The following is a 16,613-nucleotide window of genomic DNA, read 5'->3' as shown; positions in this document are numbered from 1 at the left end:
TTCTGTCATAGACGTGCACACCCATTTCAGCAGAACAGAAGTCCTCCAGTTATGATGAGATGTCTGTGAAGGTAGATTCCTGGCCATCTAAGTGTGGCCCTTGGTACGGGGGTCTCCCCCTAAAGTGACTTGTCTGTGTATTCCTTAATTTGACATGCCAGGATCTCCCTGAAAGGAGTGCTGTGTATACCTGCCTTCAGATTGTTAGGATTTTGTATGTTTTTGTGCCTCTTAGAGATTGACATTCTGGGCAACTGCCTCACTGGCATCCTTCCTCCCCTTGACTCTTGAGTGGGACTATGCCAGGCTGAGAGGGTATAAAAGGTGTTGGATGATGATAGAACATGGTGTATTACATGAAGAGCAGATAGTTCTCTGGTCTCAAAATGCACAGTGGGGGAGGGAATCTATGAGGGGGCCGAGAGTCTGGTACTGATGCTGGTGGAAAAACTGGGAAGATTGGTTAGGGCACGTTTGTATGAAAGATCTTTATACATGGAGTTAGTGCTCAGGCAAATCAGATTCAGGCCTGGAAGTTTGTTTCCTTATAGAATCTGAAAGCACCAAGGGGTTTTTAGAGATGTGATTCTTAATTTGATTGGGCTGGGGGATCATGGACTTTTTGAAAATGTGATCCACGTTGTGAACTCTTTTACTAATCAAATACACAATTTTCATACAATTTTAAGGGGGTTCACAGACCATTTCCTTCAGATTCTACCTGGTAAAACTCTAGACTTGGATAGAGAACTGTTGTTTTTCAGAATAGCAGTAAAAAAGAAAATGCACAAAACCAAATACACATACTTTAGCAACCTCACTATTGTACACAAATGTAAAAAATGTTTTAAGCTTGGCATTATTTTCTGACCTTTCCCCATTCTGTTAAGTTTTAAAAATTTAGCAGCTAATTGACAACTTAAATTTTGAATTAAGTTTGGGCATCCTGCATCTAAATGCAAGTTACTTGATAAGACATTTTCCTGTTGATTTTTGGTTGTAATGTGAACTTGTCTTTTCCCTCTTCAGCTGCTCTTAGGAAACAACATGCAGCCGAACTGCATCTGGGGGATTTTTTAGTTTTTCTTCGCAGAGTTGTATCTTCAAAAGCAATTCAATCAAAAATGGCTTCCCCAAAATGGACAGAAGTGCTTCTAAATATAGCATCTCAGAAGTGTTCTTCAGGTATATGACCTTTGCCTTGTGTTAGAGTATTTTTATACATCACACGTATTTTATTCAGATAGTGCTGGACTTGAACAACATTGGATATTTGACCTTGATTTCAAGACTTTTATTTTATTTTATTTATTTATTTATTTATTTATTTATTTATTTATTTTTTAAAGATTTTATTTATTTATTTGAGACAGAGAGAATGAGAGACCGAGAGCATGAGAGGGAGGAGTGTCAGAGGGAGAAGCAGACTCCCTGCCGAGCAGGGAGCCTGATGCGGGACTCGATCCAGGGACTCCAGGATCATGACCTGAGCCGAAGGCAGTCGCTTAACCAACTGAGCCACCCAGGCGCCCTTAAGACTTTTATTTTCTAAATACTTACTTGATCAAAAGAAAAATCTACTTTCAGAAGTAAAAATTGATAGGAAATAATAGAAAGTAGCACCAGACTAGATGATAGATTTAATCTAAAGAACTTGATGCTATTTGTTTGGATTACCATAATAAAAATAAGCAGAGAACATACTGTTTAAAATGATAATTTGGCACAGATTTTGACATCACTTCTTGATTATCAAAGTGCAGATCTCACTTGTCCATTTTCTCTTATCATAATATGATTTCTGTTGTCTTGATTATAACTTCTGATTGTGTGCTATCTATGAAAGTTGTATGTAATAAGCTCACCTCCCAGTTCTTAGCCTAGAAGTTTGGTCTGCTGGCATGGATTACTGTCAGTCCTTTCCTAGTCTTTTTTTTCAATTGTGGTAAAATACACATAAAATTTACAGTGATATAAAATAAAATCTACAGTTTTAACTATTTAAGCATTACAATTCAGTGACATTCAGTACATTCGTAGTGTTATTCAACCATCCCTACTCTCCGTTTCCAGAACTTTTTCATCAATCCCCAGTCTTTCTTAAATATGCTAAAACATCATTTAATTTTCTATGGTACCATGTTATTTTATATGTATGCATTCTCAATATACTTTGCTAGTTTTTCTTAACTAGTATAACTTAAAACAGCTTTTTTTCTCTCATTTAATAAGGTGAGGCTTATATTGATTAATGTCTTAGAGCATAAAGAAAAAAATCAGATATTCATTTATTTTTAATTGGTTTTGTTGTGGTAGAAGGTATAAGAAAGAGCATCATTATTCTGCCTCTACCTTTGCTTACTTTAGAAAAGTACAAACTGTTTACTTGCCATTAATCCTAACAATCTCTGGGAGGCAGTCAGGGCCTGCCAGGATGGAGAAGAAGCCATGAAAGGCTATGATAAGCCTGCGCTTTAGAGATTAACAGATCTATTTAAAATTCTACCTCTGCTGAACTATGGTCACCTTACTTCACTTCTCTCAGCCTCGGTTTCCTCATCAGTAAAACGGGTAGGATTTGTGAAGATCAGTAGAGTTAATGTGTATGAAATGCATAACATAGTAGTACTTGGCACAGTAGTTATTATAGTGCTATTCCCTTTATATATACATAAAAATGCTCCCCCCAGTCCCCCCTGCGCACATGGGCGCTCTCTCTCTCTTTGGTCTCTCTCTTTTTCTCTTTCTCTAAAATAAATCAATGAATCTTAAAAAAAGGGGGGGGTGCTTGAGTGGTGCAGTCAGTTAAGCATCCCACTCTTAGTTTCGGCTCAGGTCATGATCTCAGGGTTGTGAGATTAAGCCCCCCCGCTGGGCTCCGCACTCAGTGAGGAGTCTGCTTAAGATTGTTTCTCCACCTCTCTCTTTGCCCCTCCCCTCATGTGCGTGCCCTCTCTCTCTCCCTCTCTCTCTAACAAATAAATCTTATATATACATAAAAACTGAGATATAAACATGAATATTCATGTACATTGGGTATGGGATGAGTCCAGAATTCTTGTGATAATAGGTTAAAGTGTAGTCCATTCCAACCATAAATGGCTAATGAGCCTCAGATATTTTTATTCAAGAAGTTCATTTACACTTTGAATGTAAGTCACACTGATAATAAGAAAATGTCTTTTCCCCCCTCCCAGGTATTCCTCTAGTTGGTAACCTAAGAACGAGGCTCCTTGCACTTCACGTCCTTGAGGCTGTGCTACCAGCTTGTGAATCTGGTGTAGAAGATGATCAAATGGCTCAGGTTTCTATTCTTTAAAGCTATTAGAAGATATTTTTCACATGTGTAATATAATTCACCCCAAATCCAAATTATAGTCTCTTCAGTGGTAAATGTGTCATTAATTCAGTAGCAAAACTTCTGCTTCTGAGATTGCTTTATTATTTCATTTCCAAGCAAGGAGAAAGAAATTAAGCTTATGGGTGTGAGGAGTAGGGGGATAGTGAATACTTGGAAGGTCAGAAGGAAAGGAAAATCTGTGGAATTTCTTACTAAGTTTGGGCCTCTAGAGAGAGAAATATGTATGGTTATGTGGCCTTATCAGAGGTCCATATAGTGAGGAAACATGGAGGGCCATGGAACCCACTAGAAAGTGAGTTAATGATCCTTCTAAAAAAAGATGTTTAACTTACAGACACCCAAAGTAGCTTGTACATTGTTATAATCAAATTTCACATTTGACTTAATATTACAGTTACATGACTTATTTTTTCTAAAATTACTTAAAATTATCTTTTACAAATTTCATCATTCTTTTTCTTTCAATAAATAGGTTGTTGAACGCCTCTTTTCCCTTTTGTCGGACTGTATGTGGGAGACACCCATTGCTCAGGCCAAACATGCTATTCAGATAAAGGAAAAAGAACAAGAAATAAAGTCACAGGTAAGTGATTCTTCCAAAAAGGTATTTTTAGACAGCACAAATGACTATCCTGTCTCCTGTCTCTGGACTCCTTTTTCTCTGAGGGACTTTGTTCTATCAGTTATTCCATATTTTTTCTGCACTTTCTCCTTCTCCACTGGTTCCTTTTTCTCAACTTATAAACATCTCTCATTCCTACCCTCCCCAAAATCCTTTTTTTACCCAAGAAGCCACCCATGTCCTCTCACTTGTCCTTCACTGCTAAGCTTCTCAGAAGAGTAATTTTATACATATTTATAAGCCACTCCTTAGTTCTCATGTTCTCTTCAATTCAGTTGTTGCTCTTCCATCAAAACACTGAAATTAAATGACAAAAGTAAGTGCTAATTGCTAAACGTAGGATGCACTTTTTTGTCTACATCTTACTTGATCTCAGGAAACTCTAGCTTCTGTTGTTTTCAAAATACTGCCTTCTCCTACATCTCCATTCCTCTGCCAATCCTTGGTTCCCTCTAGAGGCATTTCTTCTTTGGTGCCACGTTCTCCTTCCCTCCATCCCAAACTCCGTTATCCCTCAGAGTTCCAGTCTTACCTTTTCCAGCCGTCTGGAATATATCTGGAACCATTTTCACCTATATGCAGTGTCTTCCAAACTTAAATGCCAGCCCAGGTGTCTCCCCATCAAACTTTTTTACTTTTTTCCCTGTCCATTTTTTAATTGGTGGTACCACCATTCACATAGCTTCCAAACCTGTGTTCTTGGGAATTCTGATTCTCCTAATGTCACCCCATCCATGTAGTCACTAGGCCTCATTGATTTTACTTCCTAAATTGTTCTGAAATCCATTTATGTAGCTACCTTAATCTTTCTCTTGGTTTTCATGGGCCCACACTTTCTCTGGTTTTCCTTCTATCTCAGTACAATGGCTTCTTCTCATTCTCTTTTATTAGTTCTTCCTCTTCTGTTTAAGTGTTGGAGTATCCCAAGGCTTGGTCCCAAGACCCCTTCTTTTTTCAACCATCATCCCCGCTTCTTCATCACATCTTCAGAGTTCCCTTTCCTGATCCTAAATCTAGAGTTACTTGTCACATACTCTGTTACATCATTTGTTTTAATTTTGACATAGCACATACCTGATATTTTTTTGTTTATGTATCTTCTGTTTCTACCTTCTAAAGTGTAAGTTCTAAATAGTTTTAAATATATTATTTAATTACATATATAATATAAATATATTAGAAATACATATTTAAAACTATATATGTGTTTTTATTATATATATATTATGAATATATAAAATATATTTTTTTACATTTTATATATATAAACATTTTATTATTTATACATATAAAAGTTATGTGAGAGCAGAGACCTTATCTATCTAATATACTGCTGAATATATAGGACCTGGTATAATGTCTTACACATAGTAGATGCTTAATAAATACTCATTGAGTGAATTAATAAATTGAAGTCCTCACTTTTTTACCTGAACTCTTGCAGTAATCTTCCGATTGATCTCTCTGCCTTCATCCTGTATACCCCTGGTAAAACAATGTTTATAAAGCATTGATCTGATTAGAGATCCTCTATATAAATTTGTGTAAGCACTCCCTATTGTCTGTAAAGTTCAAACTTTAAATGGCATTCAGGGCCTTCCATGATTTTGTTCTTCTTCTCTTTCTAGCCTCCTTTTCTGCCATTCTCATCCTCCAGACATTCCACACTGCTTGCAATTACTATAAATCACTGAACTCTGTTGTACCTCCATGCCTTGGCACAATGCTCTACTTACTGCCCTAAATGCCTTTCTCTTCTTTGATCAGCTGCCGAATGCCTTCTTATTATTTAGGACTCAGCTCAGAAGATATCGTCTTTTGAATACTTTCCTTATCCTTCCCAAGCATGTTTAGACACTTACACCTTTATGTTTCTGCTATACTGGTCATGTAACTTCTGTTATTCTCTCACAATACTGGTGTTATTTATTTCTCTGGCCCCTAATTGGACTGTAAGCTTTATGCAGAGGCCATGCTGTATTTATCATTGTGTTCCCATTGCCTGCACAGTACCTGGTACATAGTAGATATTTAATAAATATTTGTGGACTCAAACTAAGGAGTCTTAGAATATATATTAACTGAGATCTGGATTATCCCAAAGCACTGACCCAGCTTCCTTTTTGGTAGAAGCAGGGAGAGTTGGAGGAAGAAGATGAGAATCTTCCTATACAAGAAGTATCATTTGACCCAGAGAAAGCTCAGTGTTGCCTAGTTGAGAATGGACAGATTTTAACTCACGGCAGTGGAGGAAAAGGATATGGATTGGCATCAACTGGAGTAACTTCTGGGTGCTATCAGTGGAAGGTACGTAGAATTCTAAGTAGTTTTTAACATTTTGTCTTTTAGTCCTTTTCTCCCCAGGTTCTTACAAAAAAATGTATGAAAGACTTTTAAAAAATCATATATAGGGGCACTTTGTTGTCTCAGTTGGTAGAGCATGTGCTTCTTGATCTCAGGGTTGTGAGTTCAAGCCCCATGTTGTGTGTGGAGCCTACTTAAAAAAAAAATCATCATGTAAATGTTTTATCTTTATGTAAGATGTTAACAAAAATGGCACTGAATGAAGGTATACAAGAAATGTATTATTTTTGTAACTCTGTTATAAATTCTTCTCAGGTTATCTCAAAAATTTTTTAAATGAGCAGTTAAAAAATGTTGATAATCCCTCTTATGAGGGGTCACAGAGATCATACCCAGCCATGAAAATACAGTAATCTGTGTGATGTTTCTGCCTAGGAAAGCCCATGAGAGACTAAGTGCCCAAGATTTTTTTGGGTGCTGGTCACATACCCTCTGCCTTGATATACACTAAAATTTTAGTCTCAGAGGAAAGGAGGTGTTAATGCTAAATGATACTGTTGTACAAAACAGCCCAGGCACAATGAGCCACCCTCATCAGTTAGGGAAAGTTTTTATCGGTGAAGGAAACTGTTTACCAGTCTAGTTCCAAATTTCAGACAGGGTCCAACACCGCAAGCAGGACTTTCTAAGGATGGCAGTCTCTGCTATATTAATTCCTTTTTGGCATAGTCCACCCCCTTGGCCCTTGGCCACCGTCTCTTTACAGTAAAATTATCAGTAGGACCCTAGGCAGCAGGGTGAGACCAACTTGTACTACTGAGGGGGTCCTAGACTTAGCTAGTTAAAACAAATCCCATTAACCGTAAGGCCTGTCATAAAAAGCCATGTGGATTTGCCCTTAAGTTTTTGTATTAACTGGCTTAGGCATCATTTCAGCACAGCACAACTCTGGCCAGTCCAGGGCTTAGGTAGTGTCATGTTAGGATGCACACACAAGAACTACAGTTCTAGAAGGCATACGTGCTATCCTTGGAAACGAAGAGTTTATGATTGTTAGGATACCCCGATCATGATGTGCAGTATTAAGCAGAACAAGTTAACAGGGCCCCAACGTGACCTTCCACCAGGGGTACCTCCCACCCTCTGCTCCCAGTCAGTTTGAATAATTTAGAGTCAGTGGGACTCAGGGACTGCCTGAAGGCAGTCAGTTAAATGGTTTTACTTATCTGTGATACCAGTTTATTTGCCTCAAGAGCATGATGACATCTAGAGGTGTGCTGTGGAATATGCAGGAGCTAGGGCCACTCCCTGTTTTTCATAGTCTGTCAGTTATGATGGGAGGCTCAGCAGTCAGGTTGAATTTGAAGTACTCACAGCAGCCTTCAAGACAACATGGATTTTTTTTTCCCCCTAAGAAAAACAGTTCTGAAAAACAAAGATCATTAGGGGCGCCTGGGTGGCTCAGATGGTTAAGCGTCTGCCTTTGGCTCGGGTCATGATCCCAGGGTCCTGGGATCGAGTCCCGCATTGGGCTCCCTCCTAGGCGGGGAGCCTGCTTCTTTCCCTCTGCCTCTGCCTCTCTCTCTCTCTCTGACTTTCATGAATAAATAAATTAATTAAAAAAAAAAAAAGATCATTAATGCCGTCCCCACTCCTCCACACTTCCCAAGGGTCTGAGTTTTGTTTTTGTTTTTTTTCTCCCTTATTCTGAAAGCATAGGTCCCATTTAGTAATTATAACTTCGGATTTTTTCAGTCATGTTTTTATCTTCATTTAGACCTTTTGTACAGAAGGGTTGGGTGCAAGGACAAAAGAATTTTCACACAAAACCATTTTCATACAACTTAACCAGAACAGTTAGTCAGGAAGTTGATCAGGACAAAAATCCCAGTTAAAAATTTTTTTTCAAAAGGTTTAAAAACCTCTTAACTCTTTTATCCTAATCATTTATCTAGTGAGCAGCCTAGAAAAGATCAATCTCTTTCTGGAAGAAATTCTTTTAATAAAAGGCCTTACTTAGATGTGTCTATCAGAAGAAAGATGAGACATGGAGAGTCAAGCTATCAGTCTGTTGTTGCAACCTGCAAGTAATCCAAAAAGCTGAACATAATATAAGCCAACAGTAGTGGGATGTCCCCAAGAAGAGGTTGAAGGTCCAACCGATTAAGAGTGGATGGCAAGGTCATACTCCCTGTGGTATGCCTTCCTCCAACTACATCACTAGAGGAGTGAAATCAGTTTCTGTGTCAGAAGTATGGACCCAGTTAGCTCAAATTTAGATGGTTCCATCAAAGGACAAGCCCTTTCCTAGGGGCATCTGCAAGTGACCCAGACAGTCCAGCCAGAATCTATGAGGTTTTCAGAGTTTGTGGCCCCACAGAGGAGTCCTAAATCTGCAACACTCCCAAAATTTGAGTTTTGTTCTTTGGGCCAGTTCCTGCTTTTGAATTGAGCACAGCTCATGTTGGGTTGAAATAGCCCATGGCAGACAGTATCGCGTTTTAGCTTGGAGTCAGGTCCAAGCAATTAGAATCTATAAATTCAGGATTCTGAAAAGCTGACAACTTTTTTGGCATCAATGAAGCCTAGAGGTTGTCAGACCAAACTGCTGTGTTTCAAATCCAAGTGACAAGCAAGGCTTTTCTAGGCTCTTTTTGCCTTGTCAGTCTCCGAGTCCAAATGTAGCCAGTCAAAAATATGCACTTTAGGCTAGAAAATCATTAGCCTCTAAAAGTCAGACATCAGATTTTACTGATGAACTGAATGGCAAGTGAAAACTACTTTTTAAAACTCTGAAAATATATCTGTGTATCTCTGGAGATTATCACTCTTTATATATTGTCTCCCTTTTTTCAGAGGCTCCAGTAAGCAAAAATCATAGCAAAAAATCATCAGTTATGGAAGCTTATTTTGTTTCTGATACTCAAAAGAGATAAAATTTACCCTCTGGTGGCAAAAAACAAGGAAGTTGTGTCTCCCTAACAATTTTTCCTTTGTAGCTTTCACTGATCAGGATGATCCCTTAGCATTTATGAAGTTACAAGCCTGTAATATTTTACATCAGTTTTATTACACATCTAGATGAAATAGCCATAAAACAAAGCTCTTTTTTTTTTTTTTAAAGATTTTATTTATTTATTTGAGACAGAGAGAATGACAGAGACAGAGAGCACACGAGAGGGGGGAGGGTCAGGGAGAGGCAGGCTCCCTGCCGAGCAGGGACCCCGATGCGGGACTCGATCCCGGGACTCCAGGATCATGACCTGAGCCGAAGGCAGTCGCTTAACCAACTGAGCCACCCAGGCGCCCTTTTTTTTTTTTTTTAAATTTAAAATTTGGGGCACCTGGATGGCTCAGTCATTAGGCATCTGCCTTCGGCTCAGGTCATGATCCCAGGGTCCTGGGATTGAGCCTCGCATCGGGCTCCCTGCTCGGCAGGAAGCCTGCTTCTCCCTCCACTCCCCCTACTTGTGTTCCCTCTCTCGCCGTCTCTCTGTCAAAAAAATAAATAAAAATCTTTAAAAATTTAAAACTATTCCCCTTCAGATTTCAAGTTTACTCAAGGTCTTAGAGTGAATTTAGGGTAATTAGTTGGGTCAGGGGCACTGCTACAGCAGTGGAAGCATCTAGGCTAAAGAAAATAACTGGAGAGGTCTTTTCTTTTCTTTTCTTTTCTTTTCTTTCTCTTTTCTTTCTCTTTTCTTTTCAGCTTTGTTCCAGCTCTGGGAACTGATTTAACTTTTTTCCCTCTTACTTGTAGGAAAGAGGAACACACACTTCTAATATTTTTGGTCTACCCAGAACTCACCTTTGGGGAAATTTGAACTTTTTGCCCTCCCACCCAGAGGAGAGACAACTGCAAATTAATTTGTATTCTTTGGCCCATCCAAGCCCATTTGTAGGGATGTTTGGGGCCCATTGTTTTCCCTCCCACAAGAGAGAACATCACAAATTTTACCCTGACTGCTCTCTTTTTTCTCACTTTAACCAGGCCAAAAGCAGTCATGGGAGCCAGTGAGCTAACTCTTCTATGGTTGGATCTATTATTTTTGAGTTCCATAGGTAACTTTACCTCTCCCAACAGATAGCAGTTCACTTGCTGTTTAATAACACGTGTTAACTCCATAGCCACCAGATACCAGCGTTTTGTCTTTTCCCACTTCTCTCTCTCTCTCTCTCCTCCAAATAGCACTGTAATTATATTTTAATGAGTCAGTTCTAATGAATCTTCTTGTTGCCACCACTGTGTCAAGGGTCCCCAAGATGACCCCTATATTCAAAGATTTGGTAGAAGAATTCATAGGACTCAGCATATAGTTTTACTTATGACTAAGGTTTATTGTAACCATCCAGTAAGGACTTAAAGCTGGGTAAAAGAGGAAAAGACCAAGGTGGAATCTGGAGGAATCAATGTGCGTGCTTCTTTGTGTTCTCTCCTTCCCATGAGGGCTCACATGGAATATGCTCTTTTCCCAGCAACGAAGTGCAGCAGCATGTATGCAGTGTGTTAGGGAAGCCCATTAGAGACTTAGCACCCACAGTTTTTTACCAGGGGCTCATTATGAAGGTGTACTCTGCCTCACATGTACCAAAATTCCAGACTCCCAGGAGGAAAGCAGGTATTCAGCATAAACCGTACTGTTCAAACACTGAATGCCTGGTGAGCTACTCTTATCACTTAGGGAAAGTTTGGTATCAGTGTAGGAAACTGTTTACCAGTTGAATTCCCAGAGACTAGCCAGGGGCCAATGATTCGGCTCAGGTCATGATCTCAGGGTTGAGATCAAGCCCCATGTTGGGTTCCATACTGGGCGTGGAGCCTGCTTAAGATTCTTTCTCTAACTTTCTCTACCTTTCCCTCTGCCCGTCCCGACCCTTCTCTCCTCTCCAGGAAAAAAAAAAGAAAACCAGTTTCAGGCCTGCTATATTAACTCTTCTCTGCACAGAAATATACATAAAAGAGTAGTTAGAAAATTTGAATGTAAAGAACTGAAGCTTTCCATTAATGATTTTTCTGGACTGGACATCTTCAGCTTCATAATTGAATTATAAGCTAAAATTGTTTAAATAAGTACTCAAAAGTTACTCTAAGTGTTCTATAGGTAAAAATTAAGTTTGTTTTTAAATTGTTATAAAATGATGAAATTGTTTCATTTGTATCTTATTTTCACTTAGGATGGAAATAAACTTACATATTCCCATAAATGCATCAATGTTGTTTATGAGCATATTCCCCAGTATTGGTTTATGCAATTAATAGTATATAAACAGGTTTTTTGGATATTAGTGAACATTACCACTTTCATTTTATTTTAGTTTTACATTGTGAAGGAAAACAGAGGAAATGAAGGCACGTGTGTTGGAGTTTCTCGCTGGCCAGTACATGACTTTAACCACCGTACTACCTCGGATATGTGGCTCTACCGGGCCTATAGTGGTAACCTCTATCACAATGGAGAACAGACTCTGACGTTGTCCAGCTTTACTCAAGGAGATTTCATTACCTGTGTGCTAGACATGGAAGCCAGGACCATTTCCTTTGGGAAAAATGGAGAGGTACTGAAACTCATTCACAAGCATTACATATTTTCTTGTTTTTATTTATACTCAACTCAATTATTTAAGTGCTGGTTACTCAGTTTGTAGATTACCCCCTCTTCTCTGCTTTTACTTTATTACCTTTTGGTTCTTTCACCAAACAAACAACAGAAAGATGGTAAAATCCCAGTAAGATTTTTGAAGCAGATGAACAAATCAGGATCATTTGTTATATGTGGGATTTTCTTGGTTAGCAATGTTATTTGAGATTTGTTCTTGTAAATTGTGTTCTGTCTCATAAAAGCTTTGAATCTTAATGTGATTGGATATTATACATTAAAAAAAATTTCTTATTTCTTTTTATCACCTCTGCCACACTGTAGGAACCCAAATTAGCTTTTGAAGATGTGGATGCAGCAGAGTTGTACCCATGTGTCATGTTCTATAGTAGCAACCCAGGGGAAAAGGTAATGAAACCTCAAACCTTTATACTTAAGTGTAAAGAATATTTGTCTTTTTTTATTAATATTTGTTAGGCTCTGATAGAGTTTATAAATAGAATAAGCTATTTCTACCATTAAAGTACCTGCTCAGGTAATTTGCTCTCCAAGAAAGTTAGATTACTTTTAGAAGGTACCTTTACTCTTCATTAAAGCACTATTTGATATTCTGGCAATTTGAATGTAATAATTCCTTTCAGTTATAGGAATTATAGGAAACAATTTAGGAATAATCTGGTTCATTGGCAGTTGTGCATATAGGAGATCTAGAAATAATCTTTTTTTTTTTTTAAAGATTTTATTTATTTATTTATTTGAGAGAGAGAGAGAGAGAAACAGCATGAGAGGGGAGAGGGTCAGAGGGAGAAGCAGGCTCCCCGCTGAGCCGGGAGCCCGATGTGGGACTTGATCCCAGGACTCCGGGACCATGACCTAAGCCGAAGGCAGTCGCTTAACCAACTGAGCCACCCAAGCGCCTGATCTAGAAATAATCTTAAACGTAATCAGATACCATTAGCTGAATAATGGAAGTTGTAGTTGTGATGGGGAACCTGACGTTCATTCAGCTGAGCGGGGGTCCTTATACCTTATAGATGGTATAAATTTGAACCCTAAACACTTCAGGAGGACAGTATTAAAGAGATACCCTCTCACTAAAAACTTTTTTTTCTCCTTATCTAACACCCAGGCAGAGACAAATTTCTTGGTGGTCTCCCTGTGCTGATGGGTGGATTTGTTTTCCTCAAATGAAAGGATGTAGTATAGCCTAGCTCTGGTCTCCAGAATTTCTAGTTATTTTGTAGTAGAAAATTTTCACACTGTCATATTTCTATAATGGGAGTGCTGGACTTGATCAGTCCTAAGCATGAAAGTTAACTTCTATTCTGTGCTTTTAAATATGTTTTAAAAATTGCCAAGGTGGTATAATTTTAAGCTAGCAATTCATGAGAGAGGGAAACTGCCTCTTGAATAAGTAATCAACAAAACTGGAGATGAAGTAAAGAGACAACCCAGTACCTGCAGTAGTCCTTTCCCCCAGTGATATTCTCACAGCCCAAACTAGGCTCTGCTATGTTCTACTCAAAATGATGGCCTAGTGCTCCCCAACATCTGTGAAACTTGAAGGAATTAATTCAACCTTGGACTATGTATCAACCAATTTATTCTGCCCAGAAGCCTTTTCTGATAAATTTCAGAGTCTCTGGTAAAAACAATATTAATGGTAATTAACATCTTTTTGAACAATTTACTGTGTATCTGGCACTGTAGTAATAGGCACTTTATGTACATAGTCTCATTTAATCTTTAAAATAACCATAAGACACAGATATTAATTATTTGTGCAATTTTTTTCAGATGAAAAAGCTGAGGTTTAGTGAGATTAAATAATTTCCCAAGACTATTCAGAGTTAAGATTTGAACCCAAGTCTTGCTCTTCTTTTAACCTCAGGGTCTTATTTGAAATGTGTGGATTGGAAATATCCCAATTATCTAGACTTATAATTTTTATCTTTGTGCCCATTGAACAGTATAAGATGGCCTCAGGACTTGTCTTAAGGATGAGAGTGAATAGATTCTCAAGGCTTTTTTTTTTTTTTTTTGGAGTAAGTGGAATCAGTCACATACACCTTGGTTTAAACGCATCTTTTGGGTGGCCACAATAACTCTGATACTCACAGACTGTAGGAGGAAGTTTAAATGACAGGGCAGCTTGTTTCAGAGGACCATATTGCTACTAACAATAAATTTGTAATATTTGTTCACTCCTTATCAGCAGCCAAAGGTATAATATACCTATATTAGGAGACCAAACACAAGTTCAACATGGGATTACATGTGCTAGACTTTATAGTGACTAGTAGTTTAGGAGAACTATTACTATCACACATTTCCTGGCTTTTTTCCTTCTAGGTGAAAATTTGTGATATGCAAATGCGTGGCACACCGCGAGACTTACTTCCAGGAGACCCTATTTGTAGTCCAGTAGCAGCAGTGCTGGCGGAGGCCACTATTCAGCTTATCCGTATCCTTCACCGAACAGACCGTTGGACTTACTGCATTAACAGAAAAATGATGGAAAGGCTGCATAAAATTAAGATATGTATTAAAGAGTCAGGTCAGAAGCTAAAGAAAAGCCGCTCGGTTCAAAGCCGAGAGGAAAATGAAATGAGAGAGGAGAAGGAGAGCAAAGAGGAAGAGAAAGGTAAACATAATAGACATGGCCTTGCTGACCTCTCAGAGCCGCAGCTGAGGACCCTTTGCATAGAGGTGTGGCCTGTGCTGGCAGTGATAGGAGGAGTTGATGCTGGTCTTAGAGTTGGAGGTCGGTGTGTTCACAAGCAAACTGGGCGCCATGCCACGCTGCTGGGAGTGGTCAAAGAGGGCAGCACGTCTGCCAAGGTCCAATGGGATGAAGCAGAAATTACCATCAGGTATGATCTGTTGAGTTACACTTTTAGCAAACGAGTATTTAATGGTGAAATGGGCCTATGGACAGTGAGTAACTGTATTTTAGATGAGCTGCCAGTTTTTAAAATATTTTTTTTTCATATAGCTGGGTATGAGTACTGTGATTTCATAAAGGAATATATCCCAAAGCCATGTTACCTGGAATATTAGTGGTTTATAGGATACATGGGTTTTGTTTTGTTTTGTGAAGAAATGGTAAGCTCACTAATTTAGGTTTAACTGGGATCTGTCTTTCTGTTTTTCATTTGGCTGCTTGCTTTTTGATCATTTCCATTACACACTGGGGTAGAAAAAAGCCAGCCAGCACATTTGTCAATTACATTTTTGTAGGTGGGCTTTGAATGTAGGCAGGAACATTTGAGTGACTAAAATTCCTATCCCTTCGGGGTACAATATTTTGGGTAGATACGGAAATTACATTTATTTGACACAAACTGTATACGTAAAAGCATTTAGATGTCTTTGCAATCACATAGGATTTGTGTGAAATAGAAACTTCATGTTTTAGAGGAAATATGTCAAGAATCTTCATTGATAAGGGGACTCATTTATCTAATGATTCTACATAGTTGCATCATTTGAAAATGTGATTTATTAGTGATAATATATAACTATTCATTTTATTGCCTGAAGTGATTGTTCTATAGTGGTTTTTTTTTTTTTTTAAGATTTTATTTATTTATTTGACAGAGAGATAGAGAGCACAAGTAGGCAGAGTGGCAGGCAGAAGGAGAGGGAAAAGCAGGCTCTCCATGGAACGGGGAGCCCGACGTGGGGCTCAATCCCAGGACCCTGGGATCATGACCTGAGCTGAAGGCAGCCGATTAACCCACTGAGCCACTCAGGCGCCCCTGTTCTATAGTGTTTTTGTTTTGTTTTTTGTTTCGTTTTTTAAAGATTTTATTTATTTGACAGAGAGAGACACAGTGAGAGAGGGAACACAAGCAGGGGGAGTGGGAGAGGGAGAAGCAGGCTTCCCGTAGAGCAGGGAGCCCGATGCGGGGCTCCATCCCAGGACCCTGGGATCATGACCTGAGCCGAAGGCAGACGCTTAATGACTGAGCCACCCAGGCGCCCCTGTTCTTTAGTGTTAATATGACATGGTACAATATCCAAAAAAGTGGTACTTAAGTATTCTTTGGAGGCAGTACTGTTTTAGAATCTTAATAGCAGCTGTAGATTCTCTCAGCTGAAAACTTAACACATACATAAAATTTATACACAATTTCACCCTATACTTACATTCCCCCACTCTACCAAGCTAAGAAACTAGTGAAAAATTTCCAGTGTTACATGAAAGTATCTACCTTTTCTTTTATTCTTTGCCTTGTTTCAGAAAGGATTTATGATGCCTTAATTAAGATGCAAATAAAATAAAGCAAAATAAATCAAATTAAAGCAAATAAGAAAATGAGGAAAAGGGAAAATAAGATTAAGAAGATTAATCTAGAACCAAGATTTAGGTTAATATGACAAATTTATGCCACCAAACTTTTGGTATTTGCGAAAGCTGTTACATTTTGTGTATTTATAACATTTTTAAACTTCAGTAAATTCTTGCCAAATACCAGGAAATATGTGATCATATTTTTGCTTAAGCTACAAATTAGAAGCATTAATTGAAGACTACAAGATAATTTTTTAAATGAAAACAAAGTCTTGGAACCTCTTGAATAGGTTATAGTCATTACCCATATAATAAGCGAAATCTGTTCTACAGACTTTTCAAATAGCTTACATCGGGATAGGCAAACTGCATCTGGCCCACCTCTTGTGTTTGTAATAATGTTACACACAGCCACACCCATTCATTTAGGTA

At 38.4% G+C, this 16,613-nt stretch overlaps 1 protein-coding gene across 6 annotated transcripts in view; it reads left to right on the top strand.

Moving 5' to 3' along the window:
* The window catches only part of HERC1 (HECT and RLD domain containing E3 ubiquitin protein ligase family member 1), a 189,887-nt gene that overhangs the window by 111,308 nt on the left and 61,966 nt on the right, over window positions 1-16,613 (top strand). For 5 of the 6 annotated variants that reach the window (XM_034994000.1, XM_034994004.1, XM_034994003.1 and 2 more), the window contains exons 31-37: window positions 1,030-1,185; window positions 3,198-3,304; window positions 3,834-3,944; window positions 6,114-6,290; window positions 11,604-11,843; window positions 12,209-12,292; window positions 14,237-14,757. In XM_034994000.1, coding sequence (XP_034849891.1) covers window positions 1,030-1,185; window positions 3,198-3,304; window positions 3,834-3,944; window positions 6,114-6,290; window positions 11,604-11,843; window positions 12,209-12,292; window positions 14,237-14,757 — 1,396 coding nt within the window. The remainder of the gene's footprint in view (window positions 1-1,029; window positions 1,186-3,197; window positions 3,305-3,833; window positions 3,945-6,113; window positions 6,291-11,603; window positions 11,844-12,208; window positions 12,293-14,236; window positions 14,758-16,613) is intronic. The other variant, XM_034994002.1, reaches the window with a different exon arrangement.

Source organism: Mirounga leonina, unplaced genomic scaffold (genome assembly GCF_011800145.1).
Source record: "Mirounga leonina isolate KUSES-001 unplaced genomic scaffold, KU_Mleo_1.0 Mir_91, whole genome shotgun sequence".
NCBI classification, from domain to species: domain Eukaryota; kingdom Metazoa; phylum Chordata; class Mammalia; order Carnivora; family Phocidae; genus Mirounga; species Mirounga leonina.
Note: the sequence above shows the minus strand (reverse complement) of the source record. Positions and strands in the feature narration are given on the sequence as shown.